The 18,013-nt window shown below is 41.1% G+C and overlaps 1 protein-coding gene across 1 annotated transcript; it reads left to right on the forward strand.

The window, feature by feature from the left end:
- Positions 1–5,301: 5,301 nt before the first annotated feature.
- On the forward strand, positions 5,302–18,013 carry LOC142931386 (voltage-dependent calcium channel gamma-6 subunit-like). The gene is made up of 6 exons (XM_076075283.1): positions 5,302–5,987; positions 6,859–6,969; positions 7,666–7,774; positions 9,579–9,653; positions 11,250–11,387; positions 11,530–18,013. The coding sequence occupies exons 1-6, from the start codon at positions 5,784–5,786 to the stop codon at positions 11,748–11,750; spliced, it is 858 nt and encodes a 285-aa protein (XP_075931398.1). The 5' UTR covers positions 5,302–5,783; the 3' UTR covers positions 11,751–18,013.

The raw sequence follows: 18,013 nt of genomic DNA on the forward strand, positions 1-18,013 counted from the left end.
AGGTCAAAATGGCTTGTTCCAGTCATGCAGTTTCATAATATGAAAAAGTTGGTGAAACAAAGTATCATCTACAATCAACCTAGAGAATAGACAATTTTTGTTTTTCATAATACATCTTTTTGAAGTGTCGATCCCAATGGTCTACCTCATGGAGCACAATAATGTAAACATTTTAAAATTAGACGGTTCCAGCCTTTTCTTGAACTGCTTAACACAGTCGTCTCTTAGTATAGAAACAAACTGGATATACTGCTGCATTGCATGTGTCAGCAGGCAACGGGATGTGACGGTTTCACTGTCCAGTTGAAATCCATCTCACTGTTTCCGACATCCCACCATGTGAGCCAACCGGCAGCCAACCAGCAGTGTAACTTGTTTTCGAGGTGATGAATCTACAATTCCCTCCTCAATCAGCGGAATCGTAGCGACGGCCGCATACATGAGCCTCACAGCCAGAGTCAAGCTGACTGAAACCCCTGCCACAGCCCTTTCCCCCGGGTCGGCTTTAATGTCATTAACAGGTGGGGGGCAAAAATAGAAGGGAGGCATAGCATGCACATACACACACACACACACACACACACACACACACACACACACACACACACACACACACACACACACACAGATAAGGAGTTGGGGTGTTGTGTGTGTGTGTGTGTGGTGTTATACATTTTAAAGCAGAGAGACTCATCTAGCAAATGTCCAGGTTAGCGTAAACAAACTGATTAATATACACACGCACACACAAATTCATTCCTACTCTACCAACAGGGGACCATCACACAACTCCAACCAAGTGTGGACCTCTGTTTCTGGTCATTTTGAAAAAACTTAAATCCAAAAGATTGTTTACTTTTAAAGTAATTACCACCCCCCCCCACACACACACACACAAACACATACATTTGAGGCATTTGGCTCAAGAAGCCCATAGCCCATACACATGGAGCTGCAAACTAATACACAGGAATGCTCATGCACACCCACAGATATGTGCATACTCTCACACACAGAGACACACACCAATATGTATTCCTGCAACCCTATCTGTGTGTGTGTGCACAGGTACACACACACTGTGTACACACAAATATATCCACACACACATACATTTGGGCATTTAGCTGATGCTTTTTCTCACCTCCACACAGTCTTAACGCCCCCTATCCTCTATCACTGACTCCTACTTCGACCTCCACCCTCTTTTATCCTCCCTCCCACCTCTCACTCCCTCGCTCACTCCCTCTCCTCGCCTCGCCCCTCCGTCACTCCGAGCAGAAGCTCACACACAGAAACCAGGTCAGCAACTTGTTAATATTGTTGTGATATTTGTGAAGCGGCGGGGGGCGTTGTGGAGCATGTGTGCTGCACGTGTTAAAGAGTGAAATATTTTTAACTAATGTGTCTCACTTCAGCATGATATATTTTGGCAACTGGACAGGGGGCTTCTTCTTCAAACGTTGCCGGTACAGAGTGTTTATGGAGGCCGGTTTCCTTTGATATAACGCAGGAACTTTTGCGCCTCACAGACGATAACATCTTGGCTTGTCTTTGGAGATATTTTAGGAGAGAGAACCTGTTAGAGAGTGTTGGTTGCTGCTCACAGCCAATGCGATGAGTTCCCTCATCAGGCTTCGATGCTACTTTTCCACTGAGGCCAATTGGATGCCTTTTAAAGACAGCCGTGTTCAGATTTCATGAGTAAGGACAGCAGATTTAATTTCATTTAATTTTGTGATGTCCTTGATCACTAACATTATACTTTAACTAACTTGTTTTGTATTGACAAATGTGAATGCTCTTTTGTTTTTTGGTGAGTTTTTGTATATTTTAGCCCATAATGACCAATTTCCAACACCGCCATTTTGACAAATTGCATGCACTCTACTTTTAGCATGAAATATATATTTTTCCTTCACATATTCACATTTTAATTTCAGGTGATACATTTATATACAGTATAAACCATTGGTGAAAAGTGTGATTAGTTTGATTCTTAACATCAGTTTGGCAGTCCCAGTAGCAGGGTAGTTACGTTATCTCTCATGTAACATAAAGGTTGCACGTTTGACGCCTGCATCTGATGCACGCACCACAAGTACCTTTGACCTCCTTCGCTGCATATTTCTTTGGAATACAGTATTAGTTTAAAACCTACGTTTTACTAAAATGACCATTTCGAGTGAACATTTAACATGATTTTATTATTATTTAATTTGCTGCCAATTCTTCAATTTATTTTGTCAAATGTAATGTTTTTCTGTTGTTAAAAGTCAGATTTTATGCTCAAGAATGTAACACATTAAACAAAGAACATAAAAAGTAAACATTTATAAATTTGACACAGTATTTTTTCCAAATACATAAAAAAGATTATGTTGAATTAAAACTACGAGTTATTTCTTACAGTTTCTGAATAGATTACACTTTACATGAAGCATATTTTTTATGCTTTGTACATTTTTTTAATATGGTGTGCATACATGTATCATGTGATGGATGCATTCATACTATCTGTGGCTTGACTGGATCTGAATAGCTGTGTTTAAATTTGCTAATAAGATTTGTGGTGACAACAGAATATGATGTAAATAAATGATATTTGATGCATTGTACTATGCTGTTTTGAATCATTATCTGTATTCCATGAAGAACCGGAAAATGAGTTGAAACTCTGCAGCTTGTTAGCTTGTCAACAAGACAGACAGTGATGGGAAAGTAAAGTTATGTGTTCTCCCCGGGGGATGTTTCATTTTTGCTAACAGGAGGGAGGGCTGCATGTCATGTCTGTTGTCACCACATCTTGGCAGAACGCAGTAGGACAGCTGCTTCATTCACCCTCCAGACATAAAGGGTTTAAGATTCAATTCATCGGCAGCGTATCTGTGTGACACCTCCATCACTGAGCTTCTCGGAATAGATAATTGGTTATGGCTTGAACACGATGAGTGTTTTTGTGCTGCTGAGGTACCACAAAGCTTCTCAGAATAGATAGCAGGTTATGATTTCAGTGTGTTTGCTGTCACATAACATCTCTACATAGATAATTGATTGTGATTCCATTATGCTAAGTGCTTTTATATTGCTTTTCTGTCCTAATGGAAACAATTAGAACAGACAGCACAGATAATTGTTTGTGATTGGAGGAGGCTCTCTCTAGTTTTGTGCTTTTCTTTTATCAGAAGCTCAGACTGATGAATTTTCCAAATTCTGCATTTAATGTCTGCACAGTTAATGTCTTTGGTCTGCATACGCTGTGCTATAGCAGAGATACTTTTTGTTACATTTTTAGATTAGACTTTGTGTTCACACCACACATTTACAGAGGAACCAATGCTTTTACTCAACAGAATTCTGGTAACCTGTCAACTTTTTACATTTTTGATACATTTTAGCAGCAAGGAATCCCAGAAGACCTCATTTGCCCTGGTATAAAAAAAAAGCACTGCATTAGATTACATTTATTTGGATGACACATTTAGTTTGAAGCATCTTACAATGACACCATTCAAACTGTGCAAGAACAAGAGATGGAAAACACATTGTGAACAGATCCTTCCCAAACTAGCAACTAAGAGGGTAATTAGTGATACGTTTATGCAATCTGTATTTGGATATGTTCTTATTATCACAATGTTGCCTGCAGTGTGATTGCGGCTGTGGCTGGTTTACAGGTTGCTGCATTACGAATCCTGCTTTGGAGAAGGCATGACCCACTCTATTCAAGCCTCTGATTGGCTACTATTCGCTGCCTTCGTTAGTTGAATTGGTTGGGTTTTAGCATGAGAGAAATTGGAAGGGTTTGAGTAAGAATATCAGGTTAAGCTAATCAGAGGCAGAGTAGGCTGTGTCACACTTTTGCCGTACACTAAAAGGGTTCCAAAAGGGTTTATCCAGAACGGCTGAGGTTTAAACCAGAACAATTTGCTACTGAAGAACCCTTATTCGAAAATGTTTTTCGTCAAGGGTTCTTTGTGACTCTAAGGTTTCCATTAAGAACCATTTTCATCCAAAGAACTCTTTAAACGAAAGAGTTATACACAGATTGCTGGAAGCATGAGTTAAAAGGGAATGCCCACAACTGAGCCCACAACGACCTTCGTGAGGAACCCTGGGTAGGTTCTATATTAAAAGCTTGAAATATAAAAAGGGTTCTTGGTAGAAACTTTGTGTGGGTTCTAGATGAAACCCGTGGAATATAAAACAGTTATTTTTTCTGGGTGGAATTATTAGAACCATTACAACCATAGACAGGTTCTCTATACAACCTCTCATAAAGGGTTGTGGGTGGAACCAATCACAGATGGTTCTAGGTATGAAACCTGTGAAAGGGTTTCAGGTAGAACCTTTATTAAAAGGAATCTTTAAAAAAGTTCTACCAGGACCCAAAAAAGGTTCTCCTATGGGGACAAGTGGGATAACGTAATATTGCTCCCAGATCAAAGGAGGCAATGGTGCTGTAACTTGAGATAACAGGGAGAGAGTGAAGTGACCTTTCTCCTTGTTGAGTAACTCTTTCCGACACTATGTAGGCAAACTGTACTTATTTACAAAGAGCCTAGATCCCTTTTTAAAAAATCGAGCCAGACCACCTACTGTACGAACGCAGTTTGGCCAATCCACTTAACCTACCTTCTTCCCAATCCAGATAACACATCCAGATGCAGATTGCATGTTAATGCCAGTTTTAAACAGGGAGTAAAATCAAGACTCTGTAACTTTTTCTGTTGCTAAAATCAGCAAAGAAAAAGCTGAAAATAAGCAGAAGTCTATTTTAATTTGTTTTGGTTTTCCCACTTACAGAAAACAACTGTGTGTTGAGCTCTATTTGCTCTTCATGTTTTTTTTTCTAAGTATTCTCTGTGATTTTGGTAAATGTATTTGGTACCTAATCTGGAATGATTTGTTTTCTGTTGAAATATTTATGAAATGGTTGTCATAACACACTGAAGATGGAAATCCCCAAGAAAGTGAAGTGATTTTCACTATCGCTCGAGTCCCCAAATTTAAATGTAGAGATGAAGTTAAGACATGTTCCACAAATAATTTGATATACATATTTCTTGCTTTATTTTTTACCATGAAATGTGCACCAATTTCTACACCTGCATTGTTCTTCTGGCAATACATTTATATTCTTTATAAACTTTAAAAAGTTTGTGTAAAAGACCAGAACCTCTTTTTCACCTGATTCTGTTGATAGTCACTTTTACATTCTCCTCTTTTCTTCTGTCCTTCCATTGTCACCTCTAGGAAGCATCACTTCATCCACTCCTGACTTCTACCGCTAAAGACTCTCAGTGGCCAAACTTTGCTTCACATATTTTCGGTCATTTTCTTATTTCACGATGATTCATTTATTAGTTTTAGATCTGTCGTCAAAGCCGCCATTTTTTCCGAGGCTCTTTTTCAAGAGAAGGCTGATTCCTGCCTTTGTCTGCTAAACTTTTCTTCTACTTTTGTATTATACTTTTTTTCGCTGTTAGTTCTTATCTCATAGTATTTTTCTTTTCTTGGTTCATCTCTCTACCTCTTCCTGTGCTTCTCCTTCCTTTATGTCAGATACACCTGTTTGACATCATCTTACTTTAATACTGTCTCAGGTGTTTTTTCCTGTTCACTTTATGGGCACAAACTGAGAATACACAACAGATCTCCTCTGTTTTTGTTCCTGTCTTCAATTTTTCTATTGATAAAGTTTCAACCATCCGTGTCGACGGCCAAGCTCACCGAACTGAATCCCACTCGGCTGTCTTAGTTGTTTTTTATTTTGTCACAACATGTGGTCTACCTTTTTTGTGACCGATGAAGAGGGCCATACTATTGGTCCGGCGGGGCCAGGAGCGGTGGCTGCACCGGGAGGAGCACCGCAGGGTGCGGGAGGCATGTCCAGCCTTATGGCTGGACGCAGTACATTTGGGGGGAACAAGCGGCGCAGGACGACGTCAACAGGACACGCCATGAGTGAGGCTCAGGAAGGGAAGGTGACTGGCTTCATACTGTGTGAATGTGTATTCTCCCCCAGGCTGTATGAAAGTACTCTGGAGCTAATGGAACCAATCAGTCATAAAGCTGCCTTTTCAACTGAAATCAGGCTTGTCCACAGATCGTGGACAATCCAAAAGAGCAGGTCTAAAGTTAACAAATAAGTAAATGCAAAATACCAAGTGCAGTCCTTTAACATTACGGAAATAAAATGTTATATGACCATAAGAACCATGACAGTAATCTGCAGGTGGGAAATGATTGCTCAAAGATGACCTAGCCAGCCTGAACCACACATATTCAAATGATTGAGGAGCTGAATTCCCTACCCGAATACTCTAAACCTAATGCATACCAGACAAAAAGTCCCTACTCAAAAAACATCTTCACTCTCAACATCTCCACACAGAAGTGCAAAAGCCCACCTACACATCTCAACTGCGTGTTTGGGGGTTGATCTTTCATCTGTTGAGGACATTAAAAACAACATTCAGAGATTGTTCTTTCCCTTTGGTGTTGTAAATTTCCTCCCTGCACATTAGCGTTTCTAAATTACCTAGCTCCATTGTTCTCTTTGTGTGTATAAGCTTCCCATGTCCATCCCCTATGTACTGAACTCCCACAGACATTAAATGATGCAAAGAGCATGGCTGTTGTAAGTGCAGAGGAAATGGACATCATTTCATGAAATCACCTCAACTTGGAGTAAATTCAGATAAAACATATATGAAAAAACAGCCAGACATGGTTACTACTATGTGCATGTAAGCTTGTTCTTGTCAGGTCTTTCAATTTCTTTGTGATTTGATTTAGTATTTCAGTTATGATTTTAACACTACCTCACTGTTTTGTATTGTGTTCTGGCATCAGATCAAGTTGGCTTTCTTCGTGGCCATTGTGGGCGTCGTCCTGACAGTCCTTGGGATGGGGACAGAGTTCTGGGTGGAGCTGTCACCTCCTAAGAGCTTCTACAACAACCAGGTGTAATATTCAAATTAGAAAACAGGGCAGGAGCTTTTCTACATATGACTTCTAGTAATATTGTTTTCTGAAGTACTAAAAGACATGGCGACAACAACCACAACTAAACAGGGATTTCCCGATGGAAACAAATCTGTTTGGTGTCTCAATCTAAACACTTCGATGGATGGAAATAAATTACATCACTATTGCGTATTTTAAGAAGAACATGCAGGCGATAGCACATATCCCCCCCATACTGGCATTCATTCACCGGCTCCTTGTACGTTTCAGTGCGTTTTTATTGATTTTCAGGATTTTGTTGTTTACCTGCTTATCTCTCCGACCTTTTCCAACTTACTTCCCTTTAAGGTCACTCAGGTCAGTTGACTAGCTGCTACTAGTTGTCCCCAGATCACGGTTGAAGCACAGGGGAGAGACTAGACTTTTGCAGTGGAAGCCCCCAAACTCTGGAACGAGTTGCCTCTGTTATACTAGGCTGGCCCCAAAATTGCCCGTTTTTAAATCCTGTCTTAAAACACACATTCTCTAGCTTTCACTACATTATTGTCATCTATGTCTGTTGTGTTTTTACTGTATTCTTTTTATAGTTTTTGTACAGCAATTTGGTCAACTGTTGTTTTTAAATGTGCTGTATGAATACATTTGGATTGTGCTGGAAAAATCTCTCTGATCTTTTTTCTTTTCTTTTTGCAGACATGTCTGACAGCTCACTACGGCCTGTGGAAGGGCTGCACAAAGACCTTGTGGGTGTCTGATATTGACCCAGAGAGAGAGAGCTGTGGACCTGCTGAGCTACCTGGAGGTGACTCACAGATCTACTGACTGGTTGGGTGGCTGTCTAACCTTTATGATATCTGACTGGTCTGTGTGAGTGTTGGGAGTTTTAAGATGATGATTGACGGACCAACTGGCCGACTGGACGTTTGTCAAACTCTCGAGCCTGTTGGACAGCTCAGTTTGGGGAAGCGAGATAGCATGAATGAGAGGTCTAGCTGAGTCTCTGGCAAGACAAATAATGCTTGGCTCACTGTTTGATGGCTGTCTGGATGAATACTCTGGCTGACTAACTGCCTGAGTCATTGTTACATAGTCTGAGTAAAAGAGCAAGTCAGTCAAGTTGCTTTTGGGTCAAGTGAAAGGTGACATCATTTGGATTTTGGACCTCAGTTCACGGGCAACAATCTTCAGTTTTCTGGTTTGAGTTTCTCTTTTTTTTTTACATGATTTGAACCTCCCATACAGTTTGTTAAAAGCCTGGTGCATCTCATGGAGAGAGTAAGGGTAAACACGTGCACTGGTATCAATATGCCGAGGGCCTGAGACCGGTCGGTATAGTAAAAATATAAAAATGTAGTTAGTTAATAACCAAGTTCTCATTACAGGTTGAAGAGCAGCTAATGGAAATAATGAAGGACTGTGGTTTGAAAATGCCATTTGGATGTCTAACTTTACATGTGTTGAAAAGATTATTACAGCTTTTTGCTGAATCCCTCCACTTTTCCATGACTCGCCTGTATGCGCTCTCCTTTTGAAGAATGACTCACATAGAGAGCAAAACAGAGACAGACTGAGAAAAGTCCACCAGAAGCTGTGTGTATGTGTTCGTCATCGGTTTCAGACAGGATGCCTGTTTGATCTTCATCAAAACGACTGGGACTGATTCACAGGGTTACTTACTTAGTGGTTCACAGGGTTGCAGGTTCCCCGGGACTTTCTAACATGCAAAGAGATAGCCGTAGGTTGTTGGTTCCCTGTCATTGACTATACACGACTAGTCTACATTATTGGCATGGTTTCCTGGGTGAAAGATCGTCTTTTGTTTGTCCCATCCACCACCACCCCCACCTGGCTTGTGTGGGCGTTTGCAGTCTGGTTCATGATTATGTTCAAGTTATTTCTTGGGATATCTATGAATTACAGCACTTTTTTTTATAGATATTGCTACAAAACGCTGGATGAGAACAGCCCGAAATATTACACATTGTTACTGCAAGTGTTTATTCCAGACGCCCATGATGGAACAACATGAAACATGTCTTCCTTAATTGATAAAGACTAACAAAGAGGAAAGTCCAATTATTGTCAGCCTGCCCTGTCGCAGAGACCCCTTCATTTGTTGATGGGTTTAGACATTTTGTCAATGTGATTTGAGTGCAGCTCCTCTCAGTGCTGTTACGCCGATAGCTGTTGTGTAGAAGAGAACAACCAAGAACTCACTGAGGATGTAGCTTTGATCACACTAATTAAGAGTGATGTGTGTGCGTGTTTTGCTTGCTCGTGTGTGCAAATGTGCGAGGAAACAGATAGATGTGTCAAATTCCCTTCGATGGCCCAACTCCACTTACTGTAACACATCATCAGGACGGCGGAATGCTAATTGCGCGGAAAGCATTGGACTGTCACCTTGAGCTTGTCGTTGTCGTTCACGGCTGATTATGCTTGATGGAGAATTGTGCAAACTAAAGGGCTGAGAGAGAGATATGGCTGCTTGAATGTCAATGAGATGTTCATCAAGATCGTCTGCAGCTAAGGCAGGTTATGTTTACGTTTCTCTCGTTTAACAGTGGCTGTTTCTCTTCCTCCATTTTGTTTTGGTCCTCCTGCAGAATCAAACTGCACCTACTTCAAGTTTTTCACCACGGGGGAAAATGCTGTGATGTTTCAGAAGACAACAACGAAGAGTGAGTCATGCACCTCTTTCGGCTCTCGTGGCATCTCTGAACCGATATCCCACCTTACCCGCCCACTCCCTGCTTTCTTTATCCCTTTTCTTCTCCTCCACCTCTCCCTCTCTCCCCGCACCCCTTCATCTCCCTCTACTGATGCTCTTTCTTTATTCCTCAGTCGCCTGTCCGCCATCCGCCCCTGTCTTTCTGTGTCCTTTCCTTTTTCTCTCTATTTCCCTTCACCTCTTCGCTGCACTCGTTCAGGTTGGCCATTGTCTTCTCTGTGAGTGTTTGAAATCTATTCCACCCACGCTGAGTTCAAGTGTCTCCGAGCAGTCGTCTAACCTCTCATTTCACTGGCAGCTCCATAATGTGTTAAGATCACAGAGTGCCATACGCTGAATGAACGACAGACGTACATTTAAATCTCATTGTGCGCTGGTGCCACATCACTGTCACGCTATAGTGATTCAATAAATACAGCCATGAGTGTATAACACCGTACTAGAACCGGGATTTTAGATTGCACATTTGTTACTTCATTTAAATCTTTCTTCATGATGAATATGAATATGAAGTGGAATCATAAAGCAACAAAAATCTTCATGCTTCCAAAATGACCCTCTCAAAAACCTGAGCAAACACAAAATCGTATGCTCCTAAAATCTGAGCGTAAGCAGCAAGCATGGCTGTCATTATGGGTCGATATCTTTTACACTTTTATGTTGGTTGGATCAACCAATATTGAGTTTGGTTGCTTAGATTTGGGAGGTTTGTGCATCAGCTCCATGGCCTATGCTTACCCATAATGCCTTTCTCCGCGCAGGTCCACAGAGATGTTTATATGTATCTTTGCAGATGTCTCGCACTTGCAATCAGCCTCCTTCAGACTGAAAATATCACTACATGAGGAAAAAAAGAGGGCAAGAGAAGATGAAATACAATAAAGTTTTATAAACGGGATTCAGAGCATTAATATAGCAGCAAACAAGTATTTTCAAAGTTAAGATAAAGTGGAGTAATGTCTACCTTAGCAGTGGATGAAGTCTCCCTCTCTGTGTTTTGCTCTGTCAGCACTGTTGCCGTTATTTCCACTGTTAGCGCTTTTAGCAACGTTAGCTGCCAGTTGCCGGCTCAGCCATCTCCATGTTGAGAGTCATGTGGAGACAATCGCTCAATCGTAGATAAGCTCTGAATTCCGTATAGAGAACCTTTGAGTAATATATCCAAGAGTTTTCAGGTTGGTCAAATGCCCAAAAAGTGCACAGCTTGCAATATTCTGAGACAAGATTTTACAGCTATGGAAGTTTTTCAACTGTTAACGCAGTGGCAATCCTTTTTTTCCAGCCTAAAAATTAACAGTTAATGTTGATGTTGAATTACGTTGCGGCAGGTTTTTTGGGGTTTTTCTTTCTAAAAACCAGTATACATAGTTATATCTGTTTTCCATAATACCTTTGACATGATGATCTGTCCCTGTTAAACATGAAAATATATCAAAAGTACTTAAAAGCCCTTTGATTTGCCTCACCAATCCAGTTCCAAAAACAAGTTTTCCTAATATTGTAAATGTCATCGTGATAACAGCACTGCTCTCCTTTCTCTGTGCAGATCTGAATGTAGCGGCAGCCATGTTGGCCCTGTTCAGCCTGTTCCTGATGGTGATGGGGGCCATATGCATAACCATGTCTCTCAGTAAAGAGATACTCTTCTTCCTCAAGCCAGCATCCGTCTGCTTTACTCTGTCAGGTCGGTAGAGGCAACAACACACCGGGCAACTTTTGGGCTTTCAGTGCATCTTTCTTGATTAGTAGAGATTGCTAGAGGTTGATAATTGTAGTCTCATGTTAAGACAGTGTTCCAACAGTGATGTCCAATGTCTCTTCCACAGGTCTCCTGGTGCTTGTCACTCTGATGGTTTTCCACCAGTCCGTCCTGGCCCTCCTGGCCAGCGACCACACGGTTCCTCTCCACCACGAGCTGTCCTGGTCGGTGTCGTGCATCGGCTGTGCGGGTGTCGTCCTCATCGTGGGGGGGATCCTCTTCCTGCTGCTGGCGCTGCCCTACAGCCCCTGGCAGAGGTGTCTCCCTCAGAAGGACAGCAGCAGCTAGTGGCCCGGAGGTGGTGTTGCACTTTTGTTTTATGAGGAAGCAGGGTGCAGGGGGACGTGGGTGTTTCCCAAAGACGTCTTAGCAAAGAGATTGCTTTTCATGTGAACTCATGTGAATCTTGTCATTACCATAATCTTGTTCTGTCCCAAAGAACTTTATCTTTTTTAAATTATTGTTTCCCAGTGACTCATTTTGGATCCCCATGAAATATTGTTGAGGTTTATTGTTCACCAACATGGACACAGCTCAAAGTGCTAAAAGCTGCAATGTTACGTTGCAGCAAAATACCCCCTTTAGTGTAATCAAGTGTGTCGATCTTAATGCTCAGATGTGGTTGGGAAACAGCCCTGTATTGTCTTACTATCTTGCAAGGTTTGGAGGCAATTTACTGTTTGTTCATTTATTAAATTACTGCAATTAGTCCTTTGCAACTTAACCTATTTTATTGAACTATTCAACAAATTTGACAAGAACTTATTGCCTAAACTGAAACAAAAAAAACGCTGTTTTAAATAGCGTAGAAGGGAAATTAAGTAGTTAATGGCAGCGCTAGTTCTCGGCTAAACTAAATGCTAACATGTTTATGGAACATATCACATTGATGAATATCAATATTTTGGTTACTTAATTCATCGACCCCGATTTAAAGTTACTACCAGGAACTTTCATTTTGTGTTGATTGTGGCGGTCCCTGTGGACAAAAGCTGTAGTGTTTCCGAGCACCAGATTCCCTTCAGAAAACCTCTCATTTTACTGCAGCAGGGTCTGACAGTCGGCCCCGCTCAGTCTTGGTTCTGGTTCTCCTATGCCTCCCTTCCCTCCAGCGGGCCCAGCAACACGGCCTGGCTCACAGAGAGCGGAGCAGCAAGCTGAAGTTCTGCTCCTGGCTGGAGGAGGAGACGCTGCTAAATCTCCTCCTCCCACCACAGCTACCGACCGCAGGTCAAAGGCGACAGCAAAGCAGGATCTGGGTCTGTCCATGGTGGCCCTCCTGGGTTTCGTCTGATACTGCAGAGAATCGGTCCCGATGACAAGCATCAAGAATAACTATAGAAATAGCCAACAGACTCGTTGATCATATAGAGGCACGAGTATTAAATTAAGACTAATTCCTAACCAGTTAAAAGGTCCTTGTAGTAACTTTAGAGAGAACATTCATTATTAATGCTGTGATTTAAACCGTGAACTAAATAACTGTAATTAAAACTAAATGAACTGAACAGTTTACTGACCTCCAATCAGAGAACCTCATTTTAGAAACTATTTTATTTCCTCAGCGATGTGTGAAAAAAAACAATATTTTGTTTGTCCTACATGTCTTCAGATCTGCCTTTCTGTCTGTTCACCAATTAACATTGAGAGACATTAACTACAAATACATTCGATGCATAGTCATGTGACAGGGTTCATTTTTTTTAAAGTTCTCATCAATTTACATTTATTTAAAGCTTTATATTTATTATCAGTCATAAGGGTCATAATCAGAAAGATGAATGCAACTTGTCTTTCTATCATTATCAGGTTTCACATGCATTGTATTAGATACGGAACACACTGTAAGAAGAGTACACATGCTTTATTTTAGATTAAGTGTCAGCTAGAACGATGTATGTTGGATTGGAAGGTACTCAGTGTTCAATCAGCTAACAGCTGTGACAGGCTGCCATGTTGTTGCCGTCAGTGTTGTTCTCGGATGATTCATGTTAAAGCAAAGTGCTTCTCTGCGTCCGAATGGAAGGTGAAGCGACTCTGCGACTTGTTTTTTGATCTGAATCGATTGAGTATGAATGACTTCATTTTATTATTTAACGTGACATGAATATTTAATGTCTTCCACTCTCAGGTTCCATTTCTCTCCTATTCCGCACTCTCAACTCGTTCTCAGTTTACAGTCGCTGCCTCCTCAATAGCCGTCTTCATGGAGAGTCCCACTTTACATTTTCAGCGGTTTTAAATGCAAAGCATAACATTTTACTCATGATAAAGTAAGCATACTACAGTACTTGTAGTCAGCAGTAAATCATTATTTAGAATAATTTTCATAATCTGTATTTTTGAAATATTAGCTGTTCCGACAGATGTTTGTATTCAACTTCTTCGCGTAGTCGTTGCTGAACAGAACACTGAAGCCTATAGACACAGCTACAGTAACACATCATCAAAGCTGTCCAATGAATGAGCTCCATGTCAGTCAATGTAACATGTAACACAACGGCTGCTGTGCAGCTTTAAAGGACGTTTTCTCTAAATTATTTTTTCTCTGAGCCAGAAATCTCCGCTTCAGTAACTCTTACATACGCCAAACTTTACACTTTCATTCCTCTCTATATGCTGAAGCTTTTTACTGAGGGGTTTGTTCAAATATCATTCATAACCTGATTTATACAACATTTTATTACTAAAAACATGGCAACATCATATCAGTGTTATCTGATATGTGGAGTGATACAAAGAGATATTCAAAATTCCCTTTGTTAAAACCTTTGACTCTAATATGTCAGCAAGATGAAAGCTGCCTCAAACTGGCACTCTGTTGGTTGAGTTTGGAGCAAACCCAATGTTTACAATTCCTGTTTTCTTTGTAAATAAATCCTAACGGGAACTAAATGAAATAGGAAACTAACCAGGTGTGAACACACTCTTGGTCTATTACCAGACCCAATGTGTCACAAAGTAAATATAAAATATAAAGCTCAGGCTCAGACACACACACTGCTTATTATAAACCAATAGATTTGTAACATATGCATTTTAAATGAAGTTGGAAATTTATAAACACATTACCCATTTGAAGTAAAGCTATATGATTTAAAAAAAAACAATTGTCATTAGTCTATAATATAGGTTGTATATTCTCTATCTCATCTCTGCTGCTTCATGAACATCGGAAATTTCAGCTTCCATGACATTAACCTTCTTTTGGATACTAGACTTTGAACTTTCATGAGAGAGTGAACTGTGAGGAGCAGCAGGAAATAAGAGGAGGGTAAGAGGCCGATGACATACAACAAAGGTCCCGGCTAAATTTGAACTCAGGATGTTGCAGTCGCATGTCACACGATACAGTACATACATAGGCTGCCAGACCACCAGCATGGACCTTTCACCTTGTTCTCTAAACCAGTCATGAACGCTCAAGTCATTATTCTGATATTTCCAACAGCGCCCAAAGGCAGCGTACTAAGTAGATCACTGGTATGTGGTGATATCACACCGATATCAGTGTTACTTTGGAATAAATCAAGCAGGTTTTAGGTGTTCTTGACCTTGTGCAATGAGTTTGGATTGTTCTGACTCGTGGTTTACTAATGCTCCGGTTCTCAGTCCCCACACTGACCTCCTTCCAGGCTCACATCTCTCTGAAGCGCCTCCCATGCTGTTTGGCTGCGACCTCCTGGCTAAATATAGACCGTGGCCAATGGGACTGACGTGGCAGGAGAAACACAAACCTGGAGACACGCCGTGCACACAAACACTCTCAAATTCACTTGTTCAAATGCACCAAGTGTCAGCTTCCTGTGGGTGCAGTGCACCAATTTGGTGATACACACCGGGTGTGGTCACGATGTGAGGACCTGCTTTAAACTGAACCTCTGACGTCATACATTCCCACCGTCATCCAATCCGCTTCACTGCACCGCAGAGAATCAAATGATCCTCCGGGGATTCATATGAGACGTCCTGAAGTGAAGTGAGCTCAGATCTTGAGTTGTCTTTTCTTTGTGTCGGCACAGTGTGCTACAAACCCCGCCTTCTCCTCCCCCTGTGTTAGGTAGGTTTTTACTCACAGCACCTGTCACTCATGTGAATGTGCTGTCTGAGTACGGGGAGCAGACATCCCGGTCTGTCTGGGATTGTTCCAATTTCAAGCTAGGTGTGCCGAGTCCCAAATAATATCTGTAAAACACTCAAATGTCCTGGTTTTCCAAATTTTCAGCACGATTCAAATAATTCAAATATAATTAATATTGTACTTGTTTGCAACATTTATATAGTTGTTTAAGATGTTCTTTCCCCCTCATCATTACCTGACCCAATATAAAAACATATCCCACGTCTGAATTCAACACTCATTTGTCTGTATACGTGTCAATCAATCAATGTGTCATTGTCGGGGCTGTTGCTATGAGACTTCTCTACGGCGTAGAGAAGGGCGGTCTATTATAAAGAGCTTCAGGATGCCTAATTCTTCCTCCGTAAAGTACCCAGCATTATGCACACACTGGTGCATTTTTGGTCGAGCATGATCGCTGTCCATGGGGCACATACATGTGCACGTGCATTAACGTGCTCTACACTTAATGGTGCTGGTTTGGGGGTTTGAAAATATGGTCACCCTTTTTTTGAGGAACTCTGGGGATAATTGGATATCGCTAGCTTGCAACCTAGAAAGCCTTTAATGTCCCAACCCATCACTGCGTCAGCCATGTTGATCAATGACGCGTGGTTTACATTGGCGTTAGTTGAAAAAGCGCGCTGCTTGGGTATCAGACTCTGAGAGGCTCTGACCAACTGGAGGTATTTGACGAGTTGTTTCAACTGTTGTCCACGAATTTAGTTGATATTTTCCTCTAATCTAACATATTGTTGCGGCACTTAAACCGATTAAATACACAATTTGCTATTCATGATGTCATGTGTCTTTCTACACCATACATAGGTTGACAAAGTTAAATGCGTGTGTTCAAGGATTCATGGAGCTTGAGGTGTGAGGAGAACAATTGTTTTGTTTTATTCAGTCTAGATTAGTTTGCTCTGCATAGTTTGACTGTTAAATACTCTATTGCCGCAGCCCAAAGAGTAATCCACTCTCAACGTCACCCAATCCAGTGGAAGGAAAATATACTCCTCCAATAAACACGAGAACTCGTCAAGTGAAGAGTGTACTCTGCGAACAATGATCTTAAGCCCTTAAATATTTGCAGCTTTACTGGCTCAAACGCAGAGCAGAAGTGTGTGGGAGAAGCTAGTTGGCTGTTCCTAACAGGTCTCTCTAGAGTTACACCAGTGAGCTCACACCCAGACCGATGTTCAAACGGTCAAACAGAGCAGCGCCAAGCGCCGACACACGGCCACCGCACACGTCGGCAGTAGCACCGAGACATTGGATTAAGATCTCCTGAATGTCACACACGTCTAGACAACCGTGGTGAATGAAAAGCCAAATGAGTAATGAGCTAAAAAAAGACTTTATTGCCCCTTTTAATTAAAGCAAAATCACAAGTTAGCCCATTCTCACCACAAGGCGGTTCAATTTAAATCAGACTCCCTCCTCACTGATCGCTGCGACACCAACGCTGCTGCTAGCAAAGCTTTGCCTCCAGCTCCCAGAGTCCTAACATGGCTCAAATGTCAAAATGGTATTCAATGTCTTGCTTTGGGGATTTTCTGCATCGCGCCCCCTGCTTTGGCTCAGCACGCTGCTCGGCTAATCCGGGGAGCGCCTTAGAGCCGAGCCATCAGCGCCGAGCGTAACTCTATTTCCATTTGTTGCTTTAAATGTTTAAATCTATGACGAGAGTGTTCTGACTCAAATGAGACCCAGAGTTTATCGCCTGGACTCTACCCAGTAATCCTTTACAGTACAGGACCAATTCAAATATTTGAAACTTAAACGCTGGTGTGCCTCGACTCACGTCTCCTGGCCTGTCTAAAAACACACTACAGTAACATGAACTGATGCCTGTAAACACCTGACTCTCTGCTACCACACTGTATTTATAGCTAAACATTTTACCACAGAGTAAAAGAGACTGTTGTTGGTGGTAGAATGACACATTGCTGACTTTAAACAGTGATTTTGAACTCATTTGGGCTCCACTGCTGAACTTTAAAGATTGTGTGAACTAAACAGCTCTCGTGACAAATGTAAGTAAAATATCAGATCTTGTATTTCTAATTATTTGAACTTAATCTTGCGACAAAGAGAGAAGTAAAATATAATGTGTATGGACTTATACACATTGGGACCCCTTGGATAATACTTGTATTTGTCATTTATTAAAAATCTGAAAGTGAGTGTTTGACTTTTAAACATAATACATGCAATATCGAATTATGCCTTTGTTGAGAAATCGATCAATACAACAGTGAAAGCCTCGAGGACTTTTACCTTGATTGATTCGTGTGTGACTCTTCGGATTCATAACCAATACATCAATACAAAATATCCTGTCACTGTTTGTTTCAATTGACATGTTTTTAAAAAGTAAATAAATAAATATATAAAATATCTGCAATAAACAAGGACTACTTAACTTTTA

Source organism: Anarhichas minor, unplaced genomic scaffold (assembly GCF_050575085.1).
Source record: "Anarhichas minor isolate MPS153535 unplaced genomic scaffold, ASM5057508v1 ptg000051l, whole genome shotgun sequence".
NCBI classification, from domain to species: domain Eukaryota; kingdom Metazoa; phylum Chordata; class Actinopteri; order Perciformes; family Anarhichadidae; genus Anarhichas; species Anarhichas minor.

Coding starts and splice junctions, on each gene's coding strand:
- LOC142931386 (XM_076075283.1), top strand. CDS start 5,784: ATGTGGTCTACCTTTTTTGTGACCGATGAAGAGGGCCATACTATTGGT. Junction 5,988..6,858: donor GTGAGGCTCAGGAAGGGAAG/GTGACTGGCTTC, acceptor TTCTGGCATCAG/ATCAAGTTGGCTTTCTTCGT. Junction 11,388..11,529: donor CGTCTGCTTTACTCTGTCAG/GTCGGTAGAGGC, acceptor TCTCTTCCACAG/GTCTCCTGGTGCTTGTCACT.